At 44.7% G+C, this 23900-nt stretch overlaps 1 protein-coding gene across 2 annotated transcripts in view; it reads right to left on the minus strand.

Moving 5' to 3' along the window:
- The window catches only part of LOC147095683 (complement C4-like), a 623807-nt gene that overhangs the window by 356961 nt on the left and 242946 nt on the right, over positions 1 to 23900 (minus strand). The window contains exons 37-41 of one of the 2 annotated variants that reach the window (XM_085974723.1): positions 23051 to 23140; positions 21994 to 22086; positions 19393 to 19479; positions 11753 to 11885; positions 10597 to 10864 (exon numbers count right to left, since the gene is read on the minus strand). In XM_085974723.1, the coding sequence (XP_085830849.1) occupies positions 10723 to 10864; positions 11753 to 11885; positions 19393 to 19479; positions 21994 to 22086; positions 23051 to 23140 (545 nt within the window). In that variant the 3' untranslated portion in view covers positions 10597 to 10722. Of the gene's footprint in view, positions 1 to 10596; positions 10865 to 11752; positions 11886 to 19392; positions 19480 to 21993; positions 22087 to 23050; positions 23141 to 23900 lie in introns of those variants that run through there. The other variant, XM_085974724.1, reaches the window with a different exon arrangement.

The following is a 23900-nucleotide window of genomic DNA, read 5'->3' on the forward strand; positions in this document are numbered from 1 at the left end:
GTTAATACGGTAATGTAATGCGCATTGCATTATGGGAATTACCCGGGAAAGCAGCAGTCAGCCATTTTAGAGAATAAAGAGAACATCGTAGTTACAAGCCTGACTGCGTGGTTCTATGCTTGAATGGGTTCATACAACAGCTATTTTTCAGATGGAGTGGCAAAAGGCATGGGCAAAGGCCAGGGGGTAAGCACGGGATGGGGAAAGAGCAGCAGCCATGAGGGCGAGGGGCCGAAGAGCAGAGAAGAGAAGAGCAGCAGCACCCCGATTGCTACCCGGGGGCCTTCAATTATACTCTTTTCGAAAACCCTTATCTGCACGCCAAATCAGGTTAGTTCTTTGTCTTAATCTTGGTGGGCTATTTTAAATAATGGTAGCAATCCATACTGACTGGTTTTAGATGGCCGGTAATCGCACCTACCGGCCCGATAATTGACTTGTATTGTCATGAAAGTTCTTTGATTGGCCTGGCCAGCCTCGATGGCTCTGTTAATCTGTTTCTGATTATATATGTAGACTGCTTGATGGCCTTAACTATAGGCCTAAACAGAATTTAGATTTGTCTCCAATTCGGTCTAATACATAATTCAGAGTCCTCTCTGGTTTCAAAATACAAAGTCTCTCTTCACAGAAAACTGCAGCTTGGGTTTCAATCCACAAGCTGTCTGCCTTGCAGAGTCCATTTTAAAATCCCACAGGCTTTCTGCCACGAGGCACGGACGCCATCTTGGGTACCCATTTTTGATTTAAAATGTCCATGCAGGGTCCCGTTTATTAATAACAGCCTTCAGGGAAATGCAGAAATTTTGCAAATCTTACAGCACGAATGACGTATGAGGAGAGATTGGGTCGATTGGGCTTTTACTCGCTGGAGTTTAGAAGAATGAGAGGGGATCTCATTGAAACTTATCAAATACTAACAGTACTAGATGGACTGGATGCAGGAAGGATGTTCCCGATGGCCGGGGAGTCCAGAACCAGGGGTCACAGTCTAAGGATAAGGGGTAAGCCATTTAGGACTGAGATGAGGAGGAATTTCTTCACCCAGAGTGTGGTGAACCTGTGGAATTCTCTACCACAGAAGGCAGTAGAGGCCAATTCATTAAATATATTCAAGAAGGAGTTAGATATATTTCTTAAGGCTAAAGGGGTCGAGCGATATGGGGAGAAGGCAGGGACAGGGTACTGAATTTGGATGATCAGCCATGATCGCATAGAATGGCAGAGCAGGCTCGAGGGGCCGAATGGCCTACTCCTGCTCCTATCTTCTATGTTTCTATGTCTGTTCCATTTCTCGCACTTCTGCCATCACCCCTTCCCCTCCCTCCCAGAACAAAGATAGGGTGCCCCTTGTCCTCACCTTTCACCCCACCAGCCCACACATTCAATGGATTATTCTCTGCCATTTTCGCCACCTCCAGTGTGATCCCACCACCAAATACATGTTCCCCTCCCTTCCCTTTTCAGCATTCCAAAGGGACCACTCCCTCTGCAACAACCTGGGCCATTCCTCAATCACCCCAACAACTCCTCCCCTTCCCACGGCACCTACCCAGGCAATCGCAGGAGATGCAACACCTACCCTTTTAGTTCATCCCTTCCCACCATCCAGGGCCGTAAACAGTCCTTCCAAATGTAACAGCGATTTACTTCTACTTCTTGCAAGTTAGTGTACTCTATTCGCTGCTCACGATGTGGTCTCCTCTACATTGGGGAGATGAAACGCAGATTGGGTGACCGCTTTGTGGAACACCTCAGTTCAGTCCGTAAGGGTGACCCCGAGCTTCTGGTTGCCTGTCACTTTAATTCTCCGCTCCATGCCCACTCAGACCTCTCCGTCTTCGACCTCCTACACTGTTCCAATGAAGCTCAATGTAAGCTCGAGGAACAACACCTTATCTTTCGATCAGGCACTTTACAACCTTCTGGATTCAACATTGAGATCAAGAATCATAACCTCTGCCCCCTATTTTGGGATGGCAACTGTTGAAGATTCTGCTGATCCCATTTACAACTCATCTAGATCTAGCTTTTGTTCCTATACTTGTCCTATTACCATCTCCCTTTGCCTCACACCACCATCCCTTTTGTCCTTTAATCACTTCCATCCTATCACAGACCTTCCCTTTTGTTCTTTCCTCCCCTCCCCTTTCCCTGCCTCTGCACCTGCTTAAAACCTGTTCCATCACTACCTTTTTCAGTTCTGACGAAAGTCCATTGAGCTGTAACATTAACTCTGTTCCTCTCTCCGCAGATGCTGCCTGACCGGCTGGATATTTCCAGCACTTTCTGCTTTTATTGTTGAAAACTTCAAAAGGTTTTAATGGAGTAGGTGGCCATTTTGCACTGTCACGTTCCCAGCCCCACCCCCACTCTAGCACATCCCTTCTATAACTACTACAACCATTGCCCTTCCTCGGCCCACTGACTGTAATCCTCGTTTCTTCTCCATCAATCCCCAACTATCATTACCTAAACCACTGCCCTCTTAAAACTATGCATTCCCAAATCAGTGTGCTACCAAAGCAGGTTTTCCAATGCTAACCCTAAACTGACTGTCTGCGCCAAGTATTGATTTATTTCCATTCCTCTGTCTTTTACCCTCAAATATTACATTATCATTTCGTAAATATGTATCAACTTCCAATTAAAATGCCATTCTAATTATTTTTGGGAGCATCCTCAAGTCTTGGCACTATACACTTATATATAAGCATTTCTTTCGTCCATTTGCTGACGATCTTAAATTCATGCCCCCAGTTACTAACTCATCACTGTAATGATATCAGCAAATAGTGATGATATTTGTCTGTGTTTGATTACTTATGCCTTACAGCATATTTGTCTGTGTTTGATTGCTTGTGCCTGAGCAGCAGAGGTCATGTGACACAGACAAGCAGGCTGAGGGTTTTAGTTTCGTTTTCATTCCAGATGCATAACAGCATGGTGTGTCCTGTAAAGGCTGTATAAAGTCTCGAACAAACCTTAGATTAAAAGTTATTCTCTTTTAGAAATGTCTCATCATTGAACCCACAAGGAAATCAATACAATCACCAGCGTCAATTCTTTCATCATTTATTTGATCACGGCCACCAATGGCAGAGTGATTAAAATCGGGGATTCCCATGAGGCCACAAATTGGAGGAACACAGATATCTCGGAGAGTGGTAGGATTGGAGGAAGTTACATAGATAGGGAGGGGCAAGGCCATGGAGTGATTGAAAACAAGGTTGAGAATTTTAAAATCGAAGTGTTGCCAGAGCAGGAGCCGATGAAGGTCAGCGAGCACATGGGTGAAGAATCAATGGGACTTGGTACGAGTTAGAATATGGGCAGCAGAGTTTTGGATCAGCTCATGTTTATGTCGGGTGGAAGATGGGAGGCCGGCCAGGAAAGCATTGAAATAGGCAAGTCTAGAGGTAACAAAAGCATGGAGGAGGGTTTCAGCAATAGATACTGAGGCAGGGCCGGAGTCGGCCAGTGATACGGAGTTGGAAGTAGGTGGTCTGGGCAATGGAGTAGATATGTGGTGGCAAGCACCTCTGCCTCTATGTTAATTATGTGAATAGTACCAGGTCAAAATAATTCTTTATCCAGACACATTAATATATTCCCTCCAAGACACAAAACGTGCTGTTATTGATCAGAGTGATTTCCTGGACTTTATTCAATCTATCTCACTGACTGTAAAGCGCTTTGGGAAGTCCTGTGCTCGTAAATTGAGTTATATAAATGTAAGTCTTTATTTCTTTCTTCCTTACCCAGTGTTAACCCCCAATCCAGAATTATGAAGTCACTTCACAGAATATTGTAGGAGATACCGATAGATAGACAGACAGACAGACAGATAAGTTAAAATGTCATACAACTATAAATATAATTAGACAATATAAGATGATAGTTACTGGATAACCTAAGGCTGAGTAAGGTAGAATTGAGATAATTTATTTCAATAACTTCACTAACTTACTAATTAGGTCAAATGGATACTTAATCACATTCATCAGCTGCCCTCTGAATTTATGCTGTGCTGCTGCATAAATAAATGTGTTTGTGCAGGAACTCAAACTCTGAAGCATAAACCCAGTTTCTTGCATAATGGTGAGAATATTATCGGAAGTTGCAGGCATAAACCGAATGTCTATAATTTGTACACAGATATAATATATAACATTTACCAACCATAACAGGATAAAACTGCCTGAGATGGCGAGCAGTAAAATTATGGATTTTCTCCGGCTCTCCATCACTGGATCTTTGTGATTCTCAGTATTGTTACTGCCCCTGAGTCCCCTCCTGACTCTACTGGCCGATAGAATGTGCCTGATGGTCAGAGCATTGAGCAACAAGATCAAAACAAATGGAGCGAGTGGAGTTAAAACAATGTTAAACCAGAAGAATGCCGTCCACACGGGTGAGATATAGACGCTTGGTTTTACAACACAGAACCACGATTTGTGGTGAATTATTTCCTGGCGTTCAATTATAAAGTATATTGGAATATTTTCTACAAAAGTTATCCCACACACAGTTGCTATAACGATGGTCGCTGTTTTTTCGGTGCAATATTTGACTCTCAGCTTCTGGTAACAAATGGCCACAAATCGATCCAAGGTGAAGGAGACTGTTAACCAGACGGAGCAATCACTGGCAAAAATACCCAGGGTGATGCTGAGACTGCAGACAGCAGTGTAGTTCAGGAATGAGTTTGTGAAATAAATATTATTAATCTCATACATTATCACATTAAAAATGATGAACAGTAGATCCGCCGCTGTCATGGCAACCAGGTACCGAGTTATGCATCTTGAGAGGCCGCACTTTCCTCGGGAGAGAATCACAATTGTCATGAAATTAGCTGCAAGAAAGAGGAAAAAGGTGAAAATGAGCGATTCTCACAACAAAAGGATTATCATTGTTTGAAAATGAGTAACAAGTATTGCGGATTGGTCACACTTTCACTCACTTTGTTCTGACTTTATATTAATTAAATGAATCATTCCAGAATAAAACAATTCTTTACCCAGACGCATTAATATATTCCCTCCAAGACACACAACGTGCTGTTATGGATCAGAGTGATTTCCCAGACTGTATTCAATCTCTATCTCTTCTGTTACAAAGGTCGCTTCACACAATATTGTAGTAAATACAGACATTGTAGAGCAACATCCACACATCCCCTGCAACTTTACTCTCAATTACTTTAATGAGAATGTGCACCGCACACACAGACCTGCCGCATTTATTACCAATAACCAGAGGGATACATTGCACCGTCCAGTTGTGTGATAATCGGACTCACAATGTGACACTTCACACAGCGGGTGAGGAGACAGAAGGAAATCATTAGAAAGGTGTTGCCCCGGCACATGCCCTGTGACTAATGGTGTTGGTCAGGCACAATGTAAAAAGTAAGAATTTCACACTGGACTCGCAACTAGTTTCAAACAGTTGAAATTAACCACATTATAACAGTTTGGCACCTGGGTGACTGGACATACTGGATGTGTGTCCGTAAAATACCAATTCAAAGTAATTACTGGAAACATACATATTACAGTAGAACATAAAATATTTTAATCGCCAAGTAGATTACATATAATGGCCGATAACTATTGCAACGGCACGTCAGCCCGTGGAAAGTTCACTAGCTGCTTGTAACCTGGAGACAGATATCTATAATAGATCAGTCATGCCCAGTAACAGGTGTTTACAGGGTATCTCATGGACCCAGACACAGAAGCCGTCCGGACCAAAAGGCGTGTTTATCGACACAAAGTAGGACCAGTTAAATAACTTCTTTCTCGTCAACCCTGACAAGCGCAACTCAGCAATGGGCCGCACCCCATCCGATATTCAGTTCCAGTGGCTTCAATCCGGTGGCCGATTGGTTAAGACCCGCTTTAGACTATCACCTAAGAGGAATTTCTACCGCACTGAGTCCAGTTCGCGCTACTTGGGAAGAACAATTTCATCCATGAATGTCCAAATCCATAGCTCTGCCCCACCCAGAATGATAGTTCTGCTCAGGGACAAGACCCGCCATTTTCCTACAACTTTAGTGCTTCTTAGGGAGGTGCCAGGGAGCCTGACCTGAGCAGGCAGTGGGTAAATCGATTGTAATGAGGCGGGGTGGACTTTCCAGTCTCGGTCTCATTGCCCTGGAGTACCTCATGCTCTGTGCCACAAGAGAGGGTGGCGAGGAGAGGGAGTGACCTGCAGGCAAAATAATGGCATCGCGATCTGCCCCGGAGTCCTGCTGATCCAGGCCTCTGGGCCAGGGGGGACAGGCAGAAGATTGTAAGCTAAGATTTCAGAGCTAGTCTATACCATCTCCAGCATCCTGTAATCTAAGCGGGAGCTGCTGGCTGCCGGTGGAGATCGCTAGCCAGGAGATCCTGTTCCCCGAGCCCAGAATCCTACAGGGCCGGCAGGGTACCGATTGTCTTCTCCAGACAGGCCGAGCCACACTCGCCAAGGCCGTGTGCCTGCTCTCTGTTGTCCACAAACCATTTAAACGGAAGGTCCAGTAAATCGTGGCGATCCGAGTGCTGGAAAGCAACAGGGCAGTTTAGATGGGCTGCTCCTGCCGAGTGCTGTGACACGGGAGGCAATATTCTGCATTAATATTATGACTGAGGTTAAAATTGGTACAATTATAGATTTTAGGAATTCAGAAAAATCCTGTTACCTGTCTGATGATTATGTTGAGAACATGCTGCAATATGGGATCAAATTGCTCATTTAACTGTTATCAGAAATTAATGACCGTACATCAAACACATCAAAACAAACAAACAGCATTGTTAGTCAGGCAGCAAGAACAGTAATACAGTCAACACTGAGAAAGGTGAAAAATAACTGTTCGTAGTGATTTACCAGGGATGCCAACCACTGCCAGAATGGGATAGTAAATTGCTGATATTTGAACAATGATTGGCCGCTCCATTTACTCTGAGAGGTGACGTTGGCAGTCAGAATGCTGGATTCGCAGATCAAACATCTTCAGATCAAACCTTCCTTTATATCAGAGAGAAATCTCAAGTGTACAGAATAATTGGCATTAGTTACAGTCATTGAACAAACAGATTAGGCAACTGCTTCACTGCAACACTGAACTGGGAATAGATTATTTTAGTAAGATTCTCTAGTGGAATTCAGAGAGAACAATAGCCTACAATATTACTGCTTTTTTAGATTAAAAATATTACTAAATCTCCACTTCTACAGCACTGACACATTGTATTCCAATACAAGGAATTTATTTAATCAGATCTGACACAATATCATAGACTCGTACGGTGTATTTAGTGAAATAAATGGATCCATTTATATCACTTTAATCCAATATGGGTAGTAGAAAGACGGGAAATATAACCTCAACTTGTTCAATGTTGTTCTCTGCATAGTTAATGTATAATACGGTAATCTTCCACGGTGTGATACAAAGTGCACAATAGATTGTGTACAGTAGTTAGTGTGTAAAAGATAGAGATGCCCTATCCCAGTGTGCTAGTCAGATTCTAATGCACTTGAAGTGAGCAGCACTTGTCCTGAATCTGACCGGATTTGTAGCTTCATGTCTTTAGAATATCCCATGATCACCCAGTGCGGATGAGCCTCTTGGCAGCTGCTCGCATCTGTCATCAGAAGCAGAAGGCCAGCTACTGCTGAAGGCCAGAGAAACCTACAGCAGGCAGAAGGCCTCTAGCTCCAAGCGTCTAAAGGATTCCTGTTGAAAAGGAAGGTCAACACCTTTCTAGATCAACATCGGACTCCTCCCGTGGTCCCCACCATCACAGAAACCAGTCTTCAGCCAATTCGATTCACTCCATGTGATATCAAGAAACGGCTGAGCGCACAGGATACAGCAAAGGCTATGGGCCCTGACAACATCCTGGCTATCGTGCTGAAGACTTGTGCTCCAGAACTAGCCGTGCCTCTAGCCAAGCTGTTCCAGTATAGCTACAACACTGGCATCTCCTCGACAATGTGGAAAACTACCCAGGTATGTCCTGTCCACAAAAAGCAGGACAAATCCAATCTGGCCAATTACCACCCCATCAGCCTACTCTCAATCATCAGCAAGGTGATGGAAGGTGTCATCGACACTGCTATCAAACGGCACTTACTCAGCAATAACCTGCTCACCGATGGGCAGTTTGGGTTCCGACAAGACCACGCTGCTCCCGGCCTCATTACAGCCTTGGTCAAAACATGGACAAAGGAGCTGTATCCAGAAGTGAGGTGAGAGTGACTGCCCTTGACATCAAGTGAGCATTTGACCGAGTGTGGCATTAGGAGCCCTAGTAAAACTGAAGTCAATGGGAATTGGGAGGAAAACTCTCCACTGGCTGGAGTCATACCTAGCACAAAGGAAGATGGTTGTGGTTATTGAAGGTCAATCATCACAGCCCCAGGACATCACTGCAGGAGTTCCTCTGGGCAGTGTCGAAGGCCCAACAATCTTCAGCTGCTTCATCAATGACCTTCCCTCCAACATAAGGTCAGAAATGGGGATGTTCGCTGATGACTGCACAGTGTTCAGTGCCTTTCAAAACTCCTAAGCTGATGAAGCAGTCCATGCCCACATGCAACAAAATCTGGATGACGTTCAGGATTGGGCTGATAAGTGGCAGGTAACATTCGTGCCACAGAAGTGCCAGGCAATGACTATCTCCAACAAGCGAGATTGATTGAATAGGCTGGGGCTCTTTTCTCTGGAAAAGGGAAGACTGGGGTGGGATGGTGACCTGATAGAGGTCTTAAAGATTATGAAAGGGTTGGGTAATGAGTTAGTTTGGGGGTGATGGGTCAGTTTTGGGGTGAGGTGCCAGCATGGGGTGAGGGGTCAGTTTGGGGGTGAAGTGTCAGTTTGGGGTGATGTCTCAGTTTGGGGATAATGGGTCAGTTTGGGGTTGATGAGTCAGTTTGGAGTAATGGGTCAGTTGGGGGTGAAGGTTCAGTTTGGCGTGATAGGTCAGTTTGTTGTGATGGCTCAGTTTGGTGTGAGGGGTCGGTTTGGGGATGATGGGCCAGATTGGGGGTGATGTGTTAGTTAGTTGTGATGGGTCAGTTTCGTGTGATGGTCAGTTTGGGGTGATGGGTCACTTTGGAGGTGATGGATCAGTTTGTGGGTGATGGGTCAGTTTGGGGTGATGGGTCAGTTTGGGGGTGATGGGTCCGTTTTGGGTGATGTGACACTTAGACACAAACAGGTGGATTTTAAAAAATGGACCCGTGGGCTCAGTGCCTGTTAGCAGCAGTGACCTCACTGCACAGATATGACAGCAAACGTGGCCGCCGTCAGCCCCTGCCAATATCCGGAAGAGAACTTACCGCGCCAACGCGCAGCCAACATGGTCCCTCCCCCTCCGCCGACAGTCCGGGGTCAGATGACTCCATCTCCCACAGTGCCGCACAGACTGAGCTGTCCATCGATGGGGCTATTTCTACCCCATGCTGCATTGTGGGCAGGCGGGGCCGCCATCGCCGCCTCCGTTGCACCGGAAATTCTTCTAATTCGTTCACAGCTGTGCAAAATGTCCCTGAATAATGTGAAAAAGGTGAATCCTCTTCCATGTGAATGAGGGAGAATATGAAGCAAACTTTATTACATCATTGAAGATGAATAGAAAGTGTTTTGTGCGACATTCATGATTATTTGAATAATGAGAACATTTCTCAATTTTTATTTAACCCTGTGGGAGTCAATTCAACCGGGAAGATCAATCATGTCAAATTCCTTCTTGTGGTATATTACAGGAGTCAGTGAGCCGGTTATTGTGAAAAGCTTAAGGACTCCAACAAATATCGAAGGTATTGTTGTATCAGACACATAATTTTCTACACACCCCTATCCAGAGGTACAATCCACACATCTGCTAAAATATGGGACACAATCATTTCACCTCCTCTACTCTGTTACCGTGTACACAGTTTTGGTCAAAATATAAAAAGGGTATAGAGGCACTGGAGAAGGTGCAAAAATGATTCACAAGGATGATACCAGAACTGACAGAATATACATATCAGGAAAGGCTGAACAGGTTACGTCTCTTTTCTCCAGAAAAGAGAAAGCTGAGGTGTGATCTGATAGAGGTACTTAAAATTCTGAAACGGTTTCATAGGTTAGACGTAGAGAACACGTTTCCACTTGTATAAATATAATAAATAGAGGCATAGAGTACAACATCCAGGAAGTTATGCTAAACCTTTATAAATCATTGTTTAGGTCTCAGCTGGAGTACTGCATCCAATTCTGGGCACCGCACTTTAGGAAAGATGTCAAGGCCTTGGAGAGGGTGGACAGGAGATTTACTGAAATGCTTCTAATGGCAGGCCGGTCGATAACCAAAGGACACAGATTTAAAATAAGTAACAAAATATCCTGTGGGAAATGATTATTTTTTACGCAGCGAGTTGTAATGACCTGGAATGCGCTGCCTGAAAGTGCGGTGGAAGCAGATTCAATAGGAACTTTCAAAAGGGAATCGGATACATACTTGGAAAGGAAAACTTTGCAGGCCTATGGGTAATTACTTTCTACTGCATAGAAGCGCAGACAAACTAAAACAAATTCTCGCAGGGAAGTTCACTGAAAGTATATTTTATTTTTGTTATCTCATTCTAAACACGTTTTTATTAAAACAGTTGTTATGTTTAGGTTGAGCAGGGAAAGAGTCAACATGAGAGCAGCAATAATCTGTTTGATTGACGCTATATTTGGCATCCTAGATTTAAAAGATCATTCATGAAATCTTTCATGTTTTTGCAGGAAGTTCTGTACTTCCGAAGCCCGCAGGTATCTTCCGATGGGATGGCTTCGATCCATGACCTGGCATCAAATAAATACTGCACCCTGCAGATAAAAACAAGAATCAGATATTCAACCGCAATCAACGGACAGCTGTCCTGAGGAGCAGACAATCCTGCTGAAGGATGGGCACAGAAATATCTCTATGGAAAAGTACCGACCCCTCTCTACAAATCAGGAATTACTCTGCTGGTAGAACTTACAGGAAAATCTTTACTGGGGAATCTTCAGCCCCATTGAAGAATGAGCCAAATCATCGGTTTAACAAGAACTTACAACTAAGACGAGACACTGAAATGAAGTCCTACCTGGCTATATTACTATCCTCTGATGGTGTCTATGAGTAATATGTGGTCCTGTCTCAGTAAGTATGGTTTCACACATCAGAATGTTTCTTATTCATTCTCGGGATGTGGGCGTCCCTGGCAAGGCCAGCATTTATTGTCCGTCACTCGTTGCCCTGAGAAGGTGGTGCTGGGCCTTCTCCTTGAACCGCTGCAGTCCTGGGTGGGGAGCCTTTTTTCATTAATGCAACTGACGGGCTTCACTAGTCAAGTGTCAACCTCATTGGTCAATCAGTTGACCAGAGCAAAGAAATGGATGAAAAGGAACAGGTCAGCGAGTGGATATTCTGAGACCAGAAACTCACCTGCTGTCCTCTCGAAGCCTTATCCTGCCCCTTATCTACAAAGTTCAAGACGGGGGTACAGTGGAACATTCACCCTTGGCCAGGGTGGGCACAGGTGCAGCATCATTCAAGAAGCTCAGGCCCCAAGCAGGACAGAGCAGCTAATTAGATCACTACCCACTGCTACTGGATAAAATTCCAGCCCATCCACCCATTGAGATGTTCAATTACACAGATATATGGTACACTGGCGGTTTTCTATTTGCTGCAATCTGCAGTTTTGACATTTTATGAAGCTGGCTTACTTCCCACTTGCATCGCTGGTTGTCCCATCTTGTCCCATGAGCAGATAATCTTTATCCTCCTTCAGTTGAAATGGGCAGGATTTACGGTTCAGGAAATGTCGGATGTCATTTACTGTAACATCGTCATCTTTATCTGGTTTCCAGATCATGGAAAGAAAGAAAGACTTGCATTTATATCGCGCCTTTTTGAAGTGCAGTCTCTGTTGTAATGTAGGAAACACGGCAGCCAATTTGCACACAGCAAGCTCCCACAAACAGCAATGCGATAATGACCAGATAATCTGTTTTTGTTATGTTAATTGAGGGATAAATAGTGGCCAGGACCCCGGGGATAATCCCCTGCTCTTCTTCGAAATAGTGCCATGGGCTCTTTTACATCTACCTGAGAGAGAGCAGACGGGGCCTCAGTTCAACGTTTCATCCAAAAGACCACACCTCCAACAGTGCAGCGCTCCCTCATGCGTGTGTGCTGTGAGGAGGATGCAGAGAAACTCCAGTATGATTTGGACATTTTGGGTGATTGGGCAGATGCATGGCAGATGCAGTATAACGTGGATAAATGCGAGGTTATCCACTTTGGTGGCAAAAACAGGAAGACAGCTTATTATCTGAATGGCAATAGATTGGGAAAAGGGGAAGTGCAACGAGACCTTGGTGTCCTTGTGCACCAGTCGCTGTAGATAAGCATGCAGATGCAGCAGGCGGTTAAGAAGGCAAATGGTATGTTGGCCTTCATAGCGAGAGGATTCGAGTACAGGAGCAAGGATGTCTTGCTGCAGTTGTACAGGGCCTTAGTGAGACCATACCTTGGGTATTGTGTACAGTTTTGGTCGCCTTATCTGAGGAAGGATGTTCTTGCCATGGACGGAGTGCAGCGAAGATTCACCAGACTGATACTTGGGATGGCAGGAATGACGTATGAAGAGAGATTGGGTCGATTAGGCTTATACTCATTGGAGTTTAGAAGAATGAGAGGGGATCTCATTGAAACTTATAAAATTCTGACCGGAATGGACAGACTAGATGCAGGAAGGATGTTCCCGATGGTTGGGGAGTCCAGAACCAGAGGTCACAGTCTAAGGATAAGGGGTAAGCCATTTAGGACAGAGATGAGGAGGAATTTCTTCACCCAAAGAGTGGTGAACCTGTGGAATTCTCTACCACAGTAGGCAGTGGAGGCCAACTGATTAAATATATTCAAGAATGAGTTAGATATATTTCTTAAGGCTAAAGGGATCAAGGGATATGGGGAGAAAGCAGGGACAGGGTACTGAATTTGGATGATCAGCCATGATCTCATTGAATGGCGGAGCAGGCTCGAGGGGCCGAATGGCCTGCTCCTGCTCCTAACTTCTATGTTTCTATATTCACTAGAGTTTAGAAGAATGAGAGGGGATCCCATTGAAACTTATAAAATTCTAACAGGACTAGATGCAGGAAGGATGTTCCCGATGGCGGGGGAATCCAGAACCAGGGATCACAGTCTAAGGATAAGGGGTAAGCCATTTAGGACTGAGGTGAGGAGGAATTTCTTCACCCAGAGAGTGGTGAACCTGTGGAATTCTCGACCACAGAAGGCAGTTGAGGCCAAATTATTAAATATATACAAGAAGGAGTTAGATATATTTCTTAAGGCTAAAGGGATCAAGGGATATGGGGAGAAAGCAGGGACAGGGTACTGAATTTGGTTGATCTCATTAAATGGTGGAACAGGCTCGAGGGGCCGAATGGCCTACTCCTGCTCCTATCTTCTATGTTTCAGCACTGCACTGGGAGTGTCAGCCTAGATTTTGTGCTCAAGTCCCTGGAGTGGGACTTGAATCCACAACCTACCCACTGCGCCACGGCTGACACCATGGAAGGGAAATGTGGTGCATTACATTCAATACAGGAAGACTTGAGCAGAAATCAATAAATTATGTTTATTGCTAACCGCCCTTATCAGACCAGACATTGCTCTAAGATCATCTCAGTGCACTGAGGCTGTTGGCCAGTCGGAGCTGAGGGAAAGTATAACTAAGGCAGAATCCTCTTTCCCATCAAGGTAAGCAAAGGAGACAAGAAGCAGATGAACCAATGCAACATGTAAATAAAGAAATACTCTGTTCCGGTTTTAAAAAATTATGTTGGAAATGAGAACAGAGGTGCTCTGGAGGAGGACATGGAACAACTGAAAGAGCAAACCAGAGAAAAATAATTTGTACTGTAAAAAAAGGTTAGCAGAACTCAAGATGGATGAGTCACTAGATCTCGTTGGAAAAGCAAAGACAATGGGGTGATTTTAATTTTGGCCGATGGTGTAAAATAGGTGACATTAAATTATGCACCCATTATAAACTTCACCCGATTTACACTTCCATTAATTTCAATGGAAAGGAAAATTCTGGCGTGGCATATAATTGACGGCTGATTTAATAGCACGTGTTTCACAACATCGCCCGATGTTAAAATGACCCCAACGTGTGAGGTTAGTCTAACTGGTCTACAGTTACCTCATTTACACTTCTCTCCTTTCTTGAATGGAGATGTTATATGGGCTACTGCCCACTCCCATGGCAAAATTTGCAATTTATGAAAGTTGGACACTTGTGGCCGGAACCTCCGCTCTAACCTGTGACTCCCATCAGCACCATCAGTCCATTGCAAGTTGTGCTCATTCTCTAATCAAATAAATGTGACATAAAAAAAGGTCTTGAGGGAGGATAAGGAGGTCAGAGGTGGAGAGATTTACAGAGGAATTTTCTGACTGGGGGACCTAGGCAGCTGACCGCAGGGACTCCAATGATGGGGTGAAGGGGGAGGGAATACAGCAGAAACTGGAATCAGAGGGGTGGAAGATGGGGAGGGAGATTTACAAACCGCAGTAGTTTCCAGAGGTGGGGAGGAACAGGGCCATGGAATGGGAGATTGTGAGCAGGGAATTGGAGGAAGATTGTGAACAATGAATTGGAGGGAGATTGTGAGTAGGGAATTGGAGGGAGATTGTGAGCAGTGAATTGGAGGGAGATTATGAGCAGTGAATTGGAGGGAGATTGTGAGCAGGGAATTGGAGGGAGATTGTGAGCAGTGAATTGGAGGGAGATTGTGAGCAATGAATTGGAGGGAGATTGTGAGCAGTGAATTGGAGGCAGATTGTGAGCAGTGAATTGGAGGCAGATTGTGAGCATTGAATTGCAGGGAGATTGTGAGCAGTGAATTGGAGGGAGATTGTGAGCAGGGAATTGGAGGGAGATTGTGAGCAGTGAATTGGAGGGAGATTGTGAGCAGAGAATTGGAGGGAGATTTTGAGCAGGAAATTGGAGGGAGATTGTGAGCAGTGAATTGGAGGGATATTGTGAGTAGTGAATTGGAGGGAGATTGTGAGCCGTGAATTGGAGGGAGATTTGAGCAGTGAATTGGAGGGAGATTGTGAGCAGGGAATTGGAGGGAGATTGTGAGCCGTGAATTGGAGGGAGATTGTGAGCCGTGAATTGGAGGGAGATTGTGAGCTGGGAATTGGATGGAGATTGTGAGCAGTGAACTGGAAGGAGATTGTGAGCAGAGGATTGGAGTGAGATTGTGAACAGTGAATTGGAGGGAGATAGTGAACAGTGAATTGGAGGGAGATTTTGAACTCGGAACTGGAGGGAGATTGTGAGCAGGGAATTGGAGGGAGATTGTGAGATGGGAACTGGAGGGAGATTGTGAGAAGTGGATTGGAGGTAGATTGTGAGCAGGGAATTGGAGGGAAATTGTGAACTGGGAACTGGAGGGAGATTGTGAGAAGTGGATTGGAGGGAGATTGTGAGCAGGGAATTGGAGGGAGATTGTGAGCAGAGGATTGGAGTGAGATTGTGAGCAGAGGATTGGAGTGAGATTGTGAGCAGGGAATTGGAATGAGATTGTAAGCAGTGAACTGGAGGGAGATTGTGAGCAGGGAATTTTACGGAATTTGTGATCAGTGAATTGGAGGGAGATTCTGAGCAGGGAATTGGAAGGAGATTGAGAGCAGTGAATTTGATGGAGATTGTGAGCAGGGAATTTTATGGAATTTGTGAGCTGTGAATTGGAGGGACATTGTGAGTGCTCAGCAGAAGCAGAACAATCTGACAAATGAGGTCCGTAAGTAAAAGAGGCAACTCCCAGGATTCCTGTGGCAGGTCAGGTCAGTTAATTGCAGAGATGATTGACATCACAGATAAAGAAAAAAACTGTCTTAGTGATTGAGAAGATTTGGGTTCAGAGGGTCTACGTGGTCGCAGAGGACATGGGTTGGAGAGAATGCAATCAGAAAGGATATGGGTTCAGATAGACTATCAGCTCGGAGAGACTATGGGTTGGATTGAATATGGGGTCAGAGAGGATTTGGGGTCAGAGAGGATATGTGATTGGAGAGGATATGGGGTGGGAGAGGATATGAGGTCAGAGAGGATATGGATCACAGAGGATATGGGTTCAGAAAGTTTATGGGCTCAGATAGGCTACAGGGTCGGAGAGGATATGAGGTCAGAGAAGATATGAGGTCAGAGAAGATATGTGGTCTGATAGGATATGTGGTCTGATAGGATATGTGGTCTGATAGGATATGTGGTCTGATAGGATATGAGGTCAGGGAGGATATGGGACCCAGGGAGGATATGGGGCCGGGGAGGAGATGGGGCCGGGGAGGAGATGGGGCCGGGGAGGAGATGGGGCCGGGGAGGAGATGGGGCCGGGGAGGAGATGGGGCCGGGGAGGAGATGGGGCCGGGGAGGAGATGGGGCCGGGGAGGAGATGGGGCCGGGGAGGAGATGGGGCCGGGGAGGAGATGGGGCCGGGGAGGAGATGGGGCCGGGGAGGAGATGGGGCCGGGGAGGAGATGGGGCCGGGGAGGAGATGGGGCCGGGGAGGAGATGGGGCCGGGGAGGAGATGGGGCCGGGGAGGATATGTGGTCGGGGAGGATATGGGGTCAGAAGATCAGCATTGGGATGAAGGCTACAATAATCTTTATCAGTCTGGATACAATGAGAAGGGACGAAGTTTAGAAAAACGAGCCAGCCTCTTGGGATTGTCCAGAATTTAATGTTGACTGGTTGGGGCACGATCTTGGGAGAACGCAATAAAAAAGTTTCCCCAACTTCAATCGTAGGATGATGCTGGTTGTGCCATACGGGAGTGGGGGCAAAGTAAATTTGCCAACATTGTACATGACAATAATCACAAATAGGTTGTGTTAACTGAAGTAAAACTAAAGCAATGTTTTGATTGAACAAGTGGTAAACATCATCACAATGATGTTATCACTAACAGCCTTGTTAGTGTTCAAGTATATTCAGCAAAGGATGACCAAAAAATGGATACATCAAAGCATGACCAAAATCTTGATAAAAATGGAGAAAATAGAATGAGAGTAAAATAGCAAGAAAGACAAAAACAGATTGTAAGAACTTCTATTTGTATATAAAAAAGGAAGAGGGTAGCAAAGGAAAACATTGGTCCCTTAGAGGCTGCGACAGGCGAAATTATAATGGGGAATAAGGAAATGGCAGAGGCGCTAAACAAATATTTTGTATCCGTCTTCACAGTAGAAGACAGAAAAAGCTATCAAAAATACTGGGGAACCAAGGGGATAATGAGAGTGAGGAACTTAAAGTAATTTAGAACACTAGAGAAAAGGTACTTGAGAAACTAATGGAACTAAAAGCTGACAGATCCTCTGGGCCTGATGACCTACATCCTAGGGTTCTAAAGAGGTGGTGCAGAGACAATGGATGCATTGGTTGTGAGCTTCCAAAATTCCCTAGATTTTAGAATAGTCGCAGCGGATTGGAAGGTAGCAATTATAACCCCGCTATTCAAGAAAGGAGGGAGAGAGAAAATCTGGAGCTACAGGCTAGTTAGCCTGATATCAGTTGTCAGGAAAATGCTGGAATCCATTATTAAGGAAACAGGGCACTTAGAAAACCATAATATGATTAGGCAGAGTCAACATGGTTTTATGAAAGTGAAATCGTGTTTAGCAAATATGTTAAGAGTTTTTTGAGTATGTAACTAGCAGGGTAGATGAAGAGGTACCAGTGAAAGTAGTATATTTGTATTTCCAAAAGGCATTCGATAAGGTTCCACATGAAAGGTTGTTATGCAAGATAAGGGCTCATGGGGTTGGGGTAAAATATTAGCATGAATAGAGGATTGATTAATGCACAGAAAACAGTAAGGAAAAACGGGTCATTTTCTGGTTGGGAGGCTGTAACTAGTAGGCTTCTGCAAGCATCAGTACTTGGGAGTCAGCTATATGCAATTTATATTAATGACTTAGATGAAGGGACTGATTGTAATGTATCCAACTTTACTGATGATACAAAGCTAGGTGGGAAAGTAAGCTGTGAGGAGGACACAAAGAGCCTGCAAAGGGATCGAGACAGGTTAAGTGAGTGGGCAAAATGGTGGGTGATGTAGTTATTCACTTTGGTAGGAAGAATAGAAAACCAGAATAATTTCAAATGGTGTGAAACTAATAAACGTTGGTGTTCAAAGTGATTTGGGTGTCCTCATACAGGAAACACAGAAAGTTAGCAGGTAGGTACAGCCAGCAATAAGGAAGGCAAATGGCATGTTGGCCTTTATTGCAAGGGGATTGGAGTACAAGAGTAAGGAAGCCTTGCTACAATTCTATAGGGCTTTGGTGACACCACACCTGGAGTACTGTGCACAGTTTTGGTCTCCTTGTCTCAGAAAGAGCATACTTGCCTTAGAGGTGGTGCAATGAAGGGTCACTAGATTCATCCCTGGGATGAGAGGGTTGTCCCATGAGGAGAAATTGAGCAGAATGGGCCTCTACTCTCTGGAGTTTCGAAGGGTGAGAGGTGATCTCATTGAAATATACAAGATTCTGAGGGGGATTGACAGAGTAGATGCTGAGCGGGTGTTTCCCCTGGCTGGAGATTCAAGAACTAGGGGGCATAGTTTCAGGATAATGGATCCACCACTTAAGACTGAGATGAGGAGGGATTTGTTCACTCAAGGATTGTGAATCTTTGGAATTCTCTTCCCCAAAGGGCCGTGCATGCTGAATCGTTGTGTATATTCAAATCTGAGCCCGATAGATTTTTGGACTTTAAGGAAATCAAGGGATATGGAGATCAGGCAGGAAAGTGGAGTTGAATTCGAAGATCAGCCATGATCTATTGAATGGCGGAGCACGCTCGAAGGGCTATACGGCCTACTCAGCTCCTAATGCTTATGTTCTTACAGGGGGCATATTCTCAGGATAAGGGATCAGCCATTTAAGGCTGAGGAGGAATGTCTTCACTCAGAGGGTTGTGAATCTTTGGAATGCTCCACTCCAATGGGCTGTGAATGCTGAGTCTTTGAGTGTATTTAAGGCTGCGATAGATAGATTTTTGGACTCTAGGGGAATCAGGGCATATGGAGATTGGGTGGGAATGTGGAGTTGAGGTGGAAGATCAGCCATGATCTTATTGAATGGCGGAGCAGGCTCGAGGGGCCATATGGCCTACTCCTGCTCCTAATTCTTCTGCTGTTATGGTCCTGCAGTCATAGACACATGGGCAAGAACGCTGTGTTCGACATCTACCAACACACCTCGTGTTATCATCTCACAGCTGTTTCTCAGTAACGTCCGATTGAACCAGGAACTCCGCTTCAAAATAATACTCACTGCTCATTTTGAGAATGCTGGTGATAGACACGAGATATTTATCAAAGTACCCGGCTGTGGTTCTGTTCAGAATTCTCACTGTATAGGCTGCAAAGCAATTTGGAGAAAGAATACATTAGAAATGTCACGAGAGGGTGAATTTCCACCAATGATCCTTCTGCTCCTCCACGTAACCTCGACAGCAGAGTCAGGAAACCCCTGGTTGTTGTGCGTCATATCTTCTCACTCTTTCCCCTGGAGCCCACCGAGGAGTAGGGGGAGGATTCTCAGGCTGATTAACAGTCTCACAGGCCACGGTGTGAACACTCCTCCCACAGCCGCAACCATCGTTATACCAGCCGATAGTTGGGGAGGGAAGGGGTGTCACCCACACATCAACAGATGCGAGTATCCCGCCCGAGCTCCAGTCTTCACTCCCTGGGACTGGCTGGAGTGGGGTTCAAACCCTGCACCTTGTGACTGAGAGGGGGAGGGCAGGGTGGGGATATTGCCACTGAGCTAAAGTCTCGCTCCAGAACCCCCCTCAATCAAATGATGATATCTTTCCACAGCAGAGTTACCTCACTCCAGCCGGAAAACCCTAGGGAAATTCACCCCTCAATGTGGCTGATAAGCCACTGTGGTATTAAGAGGATGCAAGCTTTATCCCCAGGATTAAAACAGGTGACAAATACTTCACAGCTTCAACAATTCCTCCATTTTCCATTCAGTTGAAGTCAATGGAAATAAAAAGCATAGAAAAAGAAAATTAAAAAAGAGCTTTTATTTCTATCACACCTTTCATGACCTCAGGACTTCACAAAGCGCTTCACAGCCAATGAAGTACTTTTGAAGTGTAGTCACTGTTGTAATGTAGGAAATGAGGCGGTCCATTTGCGCACACAAACAGCAATGTGTTAATGACCAGCTCATCTGTTTTAGGGACAGTGACTGAAGGATAAATGTTGGCCAGGACACTGGGGAGAACGCCCCTGCTCTTCTTTGAAATCGTGCCATGGGATCTTTTACGTCCACCTGCGAGGGCCTCGGTTAAACGTCTCCTCCAAATGACTGCACCTCTGACAATGCAGCCCTCCTTCATTACTGTACTGGATTGTCAGCCTAGCTTTCTGTACTCTGGAGTGGGGCTTGAACCCAACCTTTGACTTAAAGGCAAGTGTGTCAGGCTGACACTGATTGAACTACAGAGAATGTACAGCACAGAAACAGGCCATTCGGCCCAACATATCTGGGCTGGTGTTTATGCTCCACACGAACCTCCTCCCACCCTTCTTCATCTAACCCCATCAACATATCCTCCTATTCCTTTCTCACTCATGTGTTTATCTAGCTTCCCCTTAAAGGGATCTATACTATTCACCTCAAGCCAATCCTTGCAATTGGGAGAGGTGTAAAACTGGCTGTCGATTTGCTACCAGCCATTTCACACTATCGCACAAAGTCACTCTACCCCAGGGAGATCTCCATGATGATTGGATGTCCTGTTTCCCATTGCCACCCTGGTCACTCCTGCAGGTGAATGATCCCACGGGCCCAGTTGATAAAGACCAGGACGTTTCACATGTAAACCAGCCGTCCTTCTTTCCTCAACCAGTATCTCTCGCTTGTTTGATGGATCAGAAATGAATATGTTTAAACAAGGATCTTTGAGAAAGAGTGAAGTTATCTCGAGACTAGGACAATTGGATTTTAGAGACTCATTTCACCTCTTCCCCCCTCACCGCTGCCCATCTAAAAGCCAGTTTGTAGAATAATCAAAAGCTTCTGTTGCAAATGTTGACTTAGTCCAAACACTCAAAACTAGGGGCCATAAATAAATCAAATAGTCACCAATAAATCCAATAGGGAATTCAGGAGAAACTTCTTGGAATGGTTAGAATGTGGAACTCGCTACCAGGAGTAGTTGAGGGGAATAACATCGATACATTTAAGGGGAACACACGAGGGAGAAAGGAATGGAAGGATATGTTGATAGGCTGAGATGCAGTAAGATAGGAGGAGGCTCGTGTGGAGCATAAACACCGGGATAGACCAGTTGCACCGAATGGCCTGTTTCTGTGCTATACATTCGATGCTATTCAACTTTCTATGTTAATCTGCATAGAGTTGACGTGGGCAGGACAGCACGGAATTGCTAAATTAGGGTCTGAAAGGAAAATCGAGCAATGCAACAGTTCCTTTCATTCCTCTACCGATACTGTACAGCCGACATCAACTTGGAAGTGTGTCTCCCGAGCAATCAGTCCAGCTAATCTTATTGAGCAGAAAATGCTGAAAATACTCAGCAGGTCAGGCAGCATCTTTCGACCTGAAACGTGAACTCTGTTTCTCCCTCCACAGATGTTGCCTGACCTGCTGAGTATTTCCAGCATTTCCTGTTTTTATTTCAGATTTCCAGTGTTTTGCTTTAGTAATCTTATTACAGACTGTGTTTATATCGGTCCTCACACAAACAAATATACACGGTACAATAAGTAAAACTAAACGTCAATTAAGCAGCACTATCTCAATCCAAGGGACGCCAAGAAGGAACTGTTTACCAAGCTCGATTATCCATTGAACAGAAATATTGGAGATAACCCGTGTGTGAGCTGCACATACCGAAATCCACAATCGGACTGTAACAGGCAAAATCAATCCGAGCTGATCCATTCACTTCCCCGGATAAAATGTGTTTCATTCCAGGACAGGGACCTGGTGTGATGTGTTTAACAAACAAACAGTTTAAACACTTTTCTCGTTTAAAAACGTTACGTAAAATGCACGCGGGTTAGAGGAAATTTATGATTAATGGCAGAACATGTGGTGACAGAATTGAAAAACTAAAAATAGGAGAGATAGATCGGTAGGGAAATAGATAGGGCGAGAGAGAGATAGAGAGATAGAACAAGAGAGAGATGGAGAGCTGGAGAGATGGAGCTAGAGATAGAGAGAGAGAGAGAGATAGAGAGCGAGAGAGAGATAGATAGAGATACCGATAATTATATTGCCCTAGCAATTATGCTGCACCATATTAGTGTTAGATCACTTAATCTGTTCAGATGAAATGACGTTATTCATTATTTTGCACTAACTCATTCATTTCAACTGGGCTAATAACTTTTAATACAAGAGTGGTTTCATATCAACACATTAAGACTTTGTCCCTAACCTCATAATATATTAATCAAACTTATATTACCTAAATTCTGGGCTGTAACACTCTTTGTATCTGCAGTAGTTTTGGGTATTTGTTCAGACTAAACATATGAATAATTTCTTATTTATCGATATATTCAGTTTGGAGTTTATTATACTGATTAGAATTTAGACAAATATCTTAGTCGGGTCTCACACCCTGCCACCATCCCCCATCTGGGACCCAGAACATGTTGTAGTTTGTAATTTTATCCCAGCTCCTCTCCTGCATAAGAATCGCCGCCCTCTCTGGACTACTGCTCGACTGAGCTTCTGACCCTTTAAGGACACTCTCCGGCACTGCAGGATTGCTGCAAGATTTAACCTTTCTCTTTCTAAAGGCACCATTTGCCATTTTCAGACTGCCATCAGCAGCCCCACATTAGAAGGTCTGCCCTGAGACATCACCGTCAGGGGGAAAGAAAGGAGAAGTTACCTGAGCAGGGTATTCATTTCGAGTTACGGCCTAAACAGAACGTACCTTCAGCACAAGTACAAATTTCATTGTCGCAGAGCCTCGAGACCATTGCATTCCGTTCAGGAGCGTTGTAAGATACGGTGCAGCTAATGCCTAAAGTCACAACAATAAAACAAACAGAGCTCCATGTAATGCTTTCATCCTGCACCGAGCACATCATCTACTACAGATAATAGCTTTGACAATACGGAAAACCCAGATTAGAAACAAAAACATTGCATTCATTTAGCGGCTTTCATGACCTCAGGATGTCTCAAAGCGCTTTACAGCCAATGAAGTACTTTTCAATGAAAGGTAATGTAGGAAGGTCGTGTCTATTTGCAACACCAAAGTTCTGATTGGTCGCTTGGAGGACAAGACCAGATTTCTGATTGGTCCCCTGCAGGACAAGACACACCCAGCAGTTTGTCCGAAATGTGTAACTAGATCCTGCCTGCTGGAGAATAATCAAGGTCTTGGCAATGTGTAATTTGATCCATTCGTTGTGACAGCCAGGCTCCAGAGCACACAGCGCTAACACTACTGGTTTCAGAGAACAGACAAGGCTCAAACTCCCGGGTTAGGAGCACTCACAGCACTCACACTGCCGAGTTCAGATAGGAAGGGGTGAGGCCATGGAGGGATTTTAAGATGAGGATGAGAATTCTAAAATCAAGTTGTTGGTGGACAATGTTTGTCCTAATTTTATTTGAGGTTGCGAGGTCCCTTTAACGGGCAGTGCAGCCCATTCAAAATTGCATGCATTTGCAAAATCTCTCATTCAAATGCTGGTAAACAGCCTGTGTGGGACCTCAGACAGCTGTGTGGTCGCATAGCTTAGCGATAGTGTTGTTGGTGGGCCATGAGCCAATGT

The sequence above is a fragment of the Somniosus microcephalus genome, unplaced genomic scaffold, assembly GCF_052327205.1.
Source record: "Somniosus microcephalus isolate GS21.2 unplaced genomic scaffold, FLI_Smic_1.0 unresolved_chr1, whole genome shotgun sequence".
Lineage (NCBI taxonomy): Eukaryota > Metazoa > Chordata > Chondrichthyes > Squaliformes > Somniosidae > Somniosus > Somniosus microcephalus.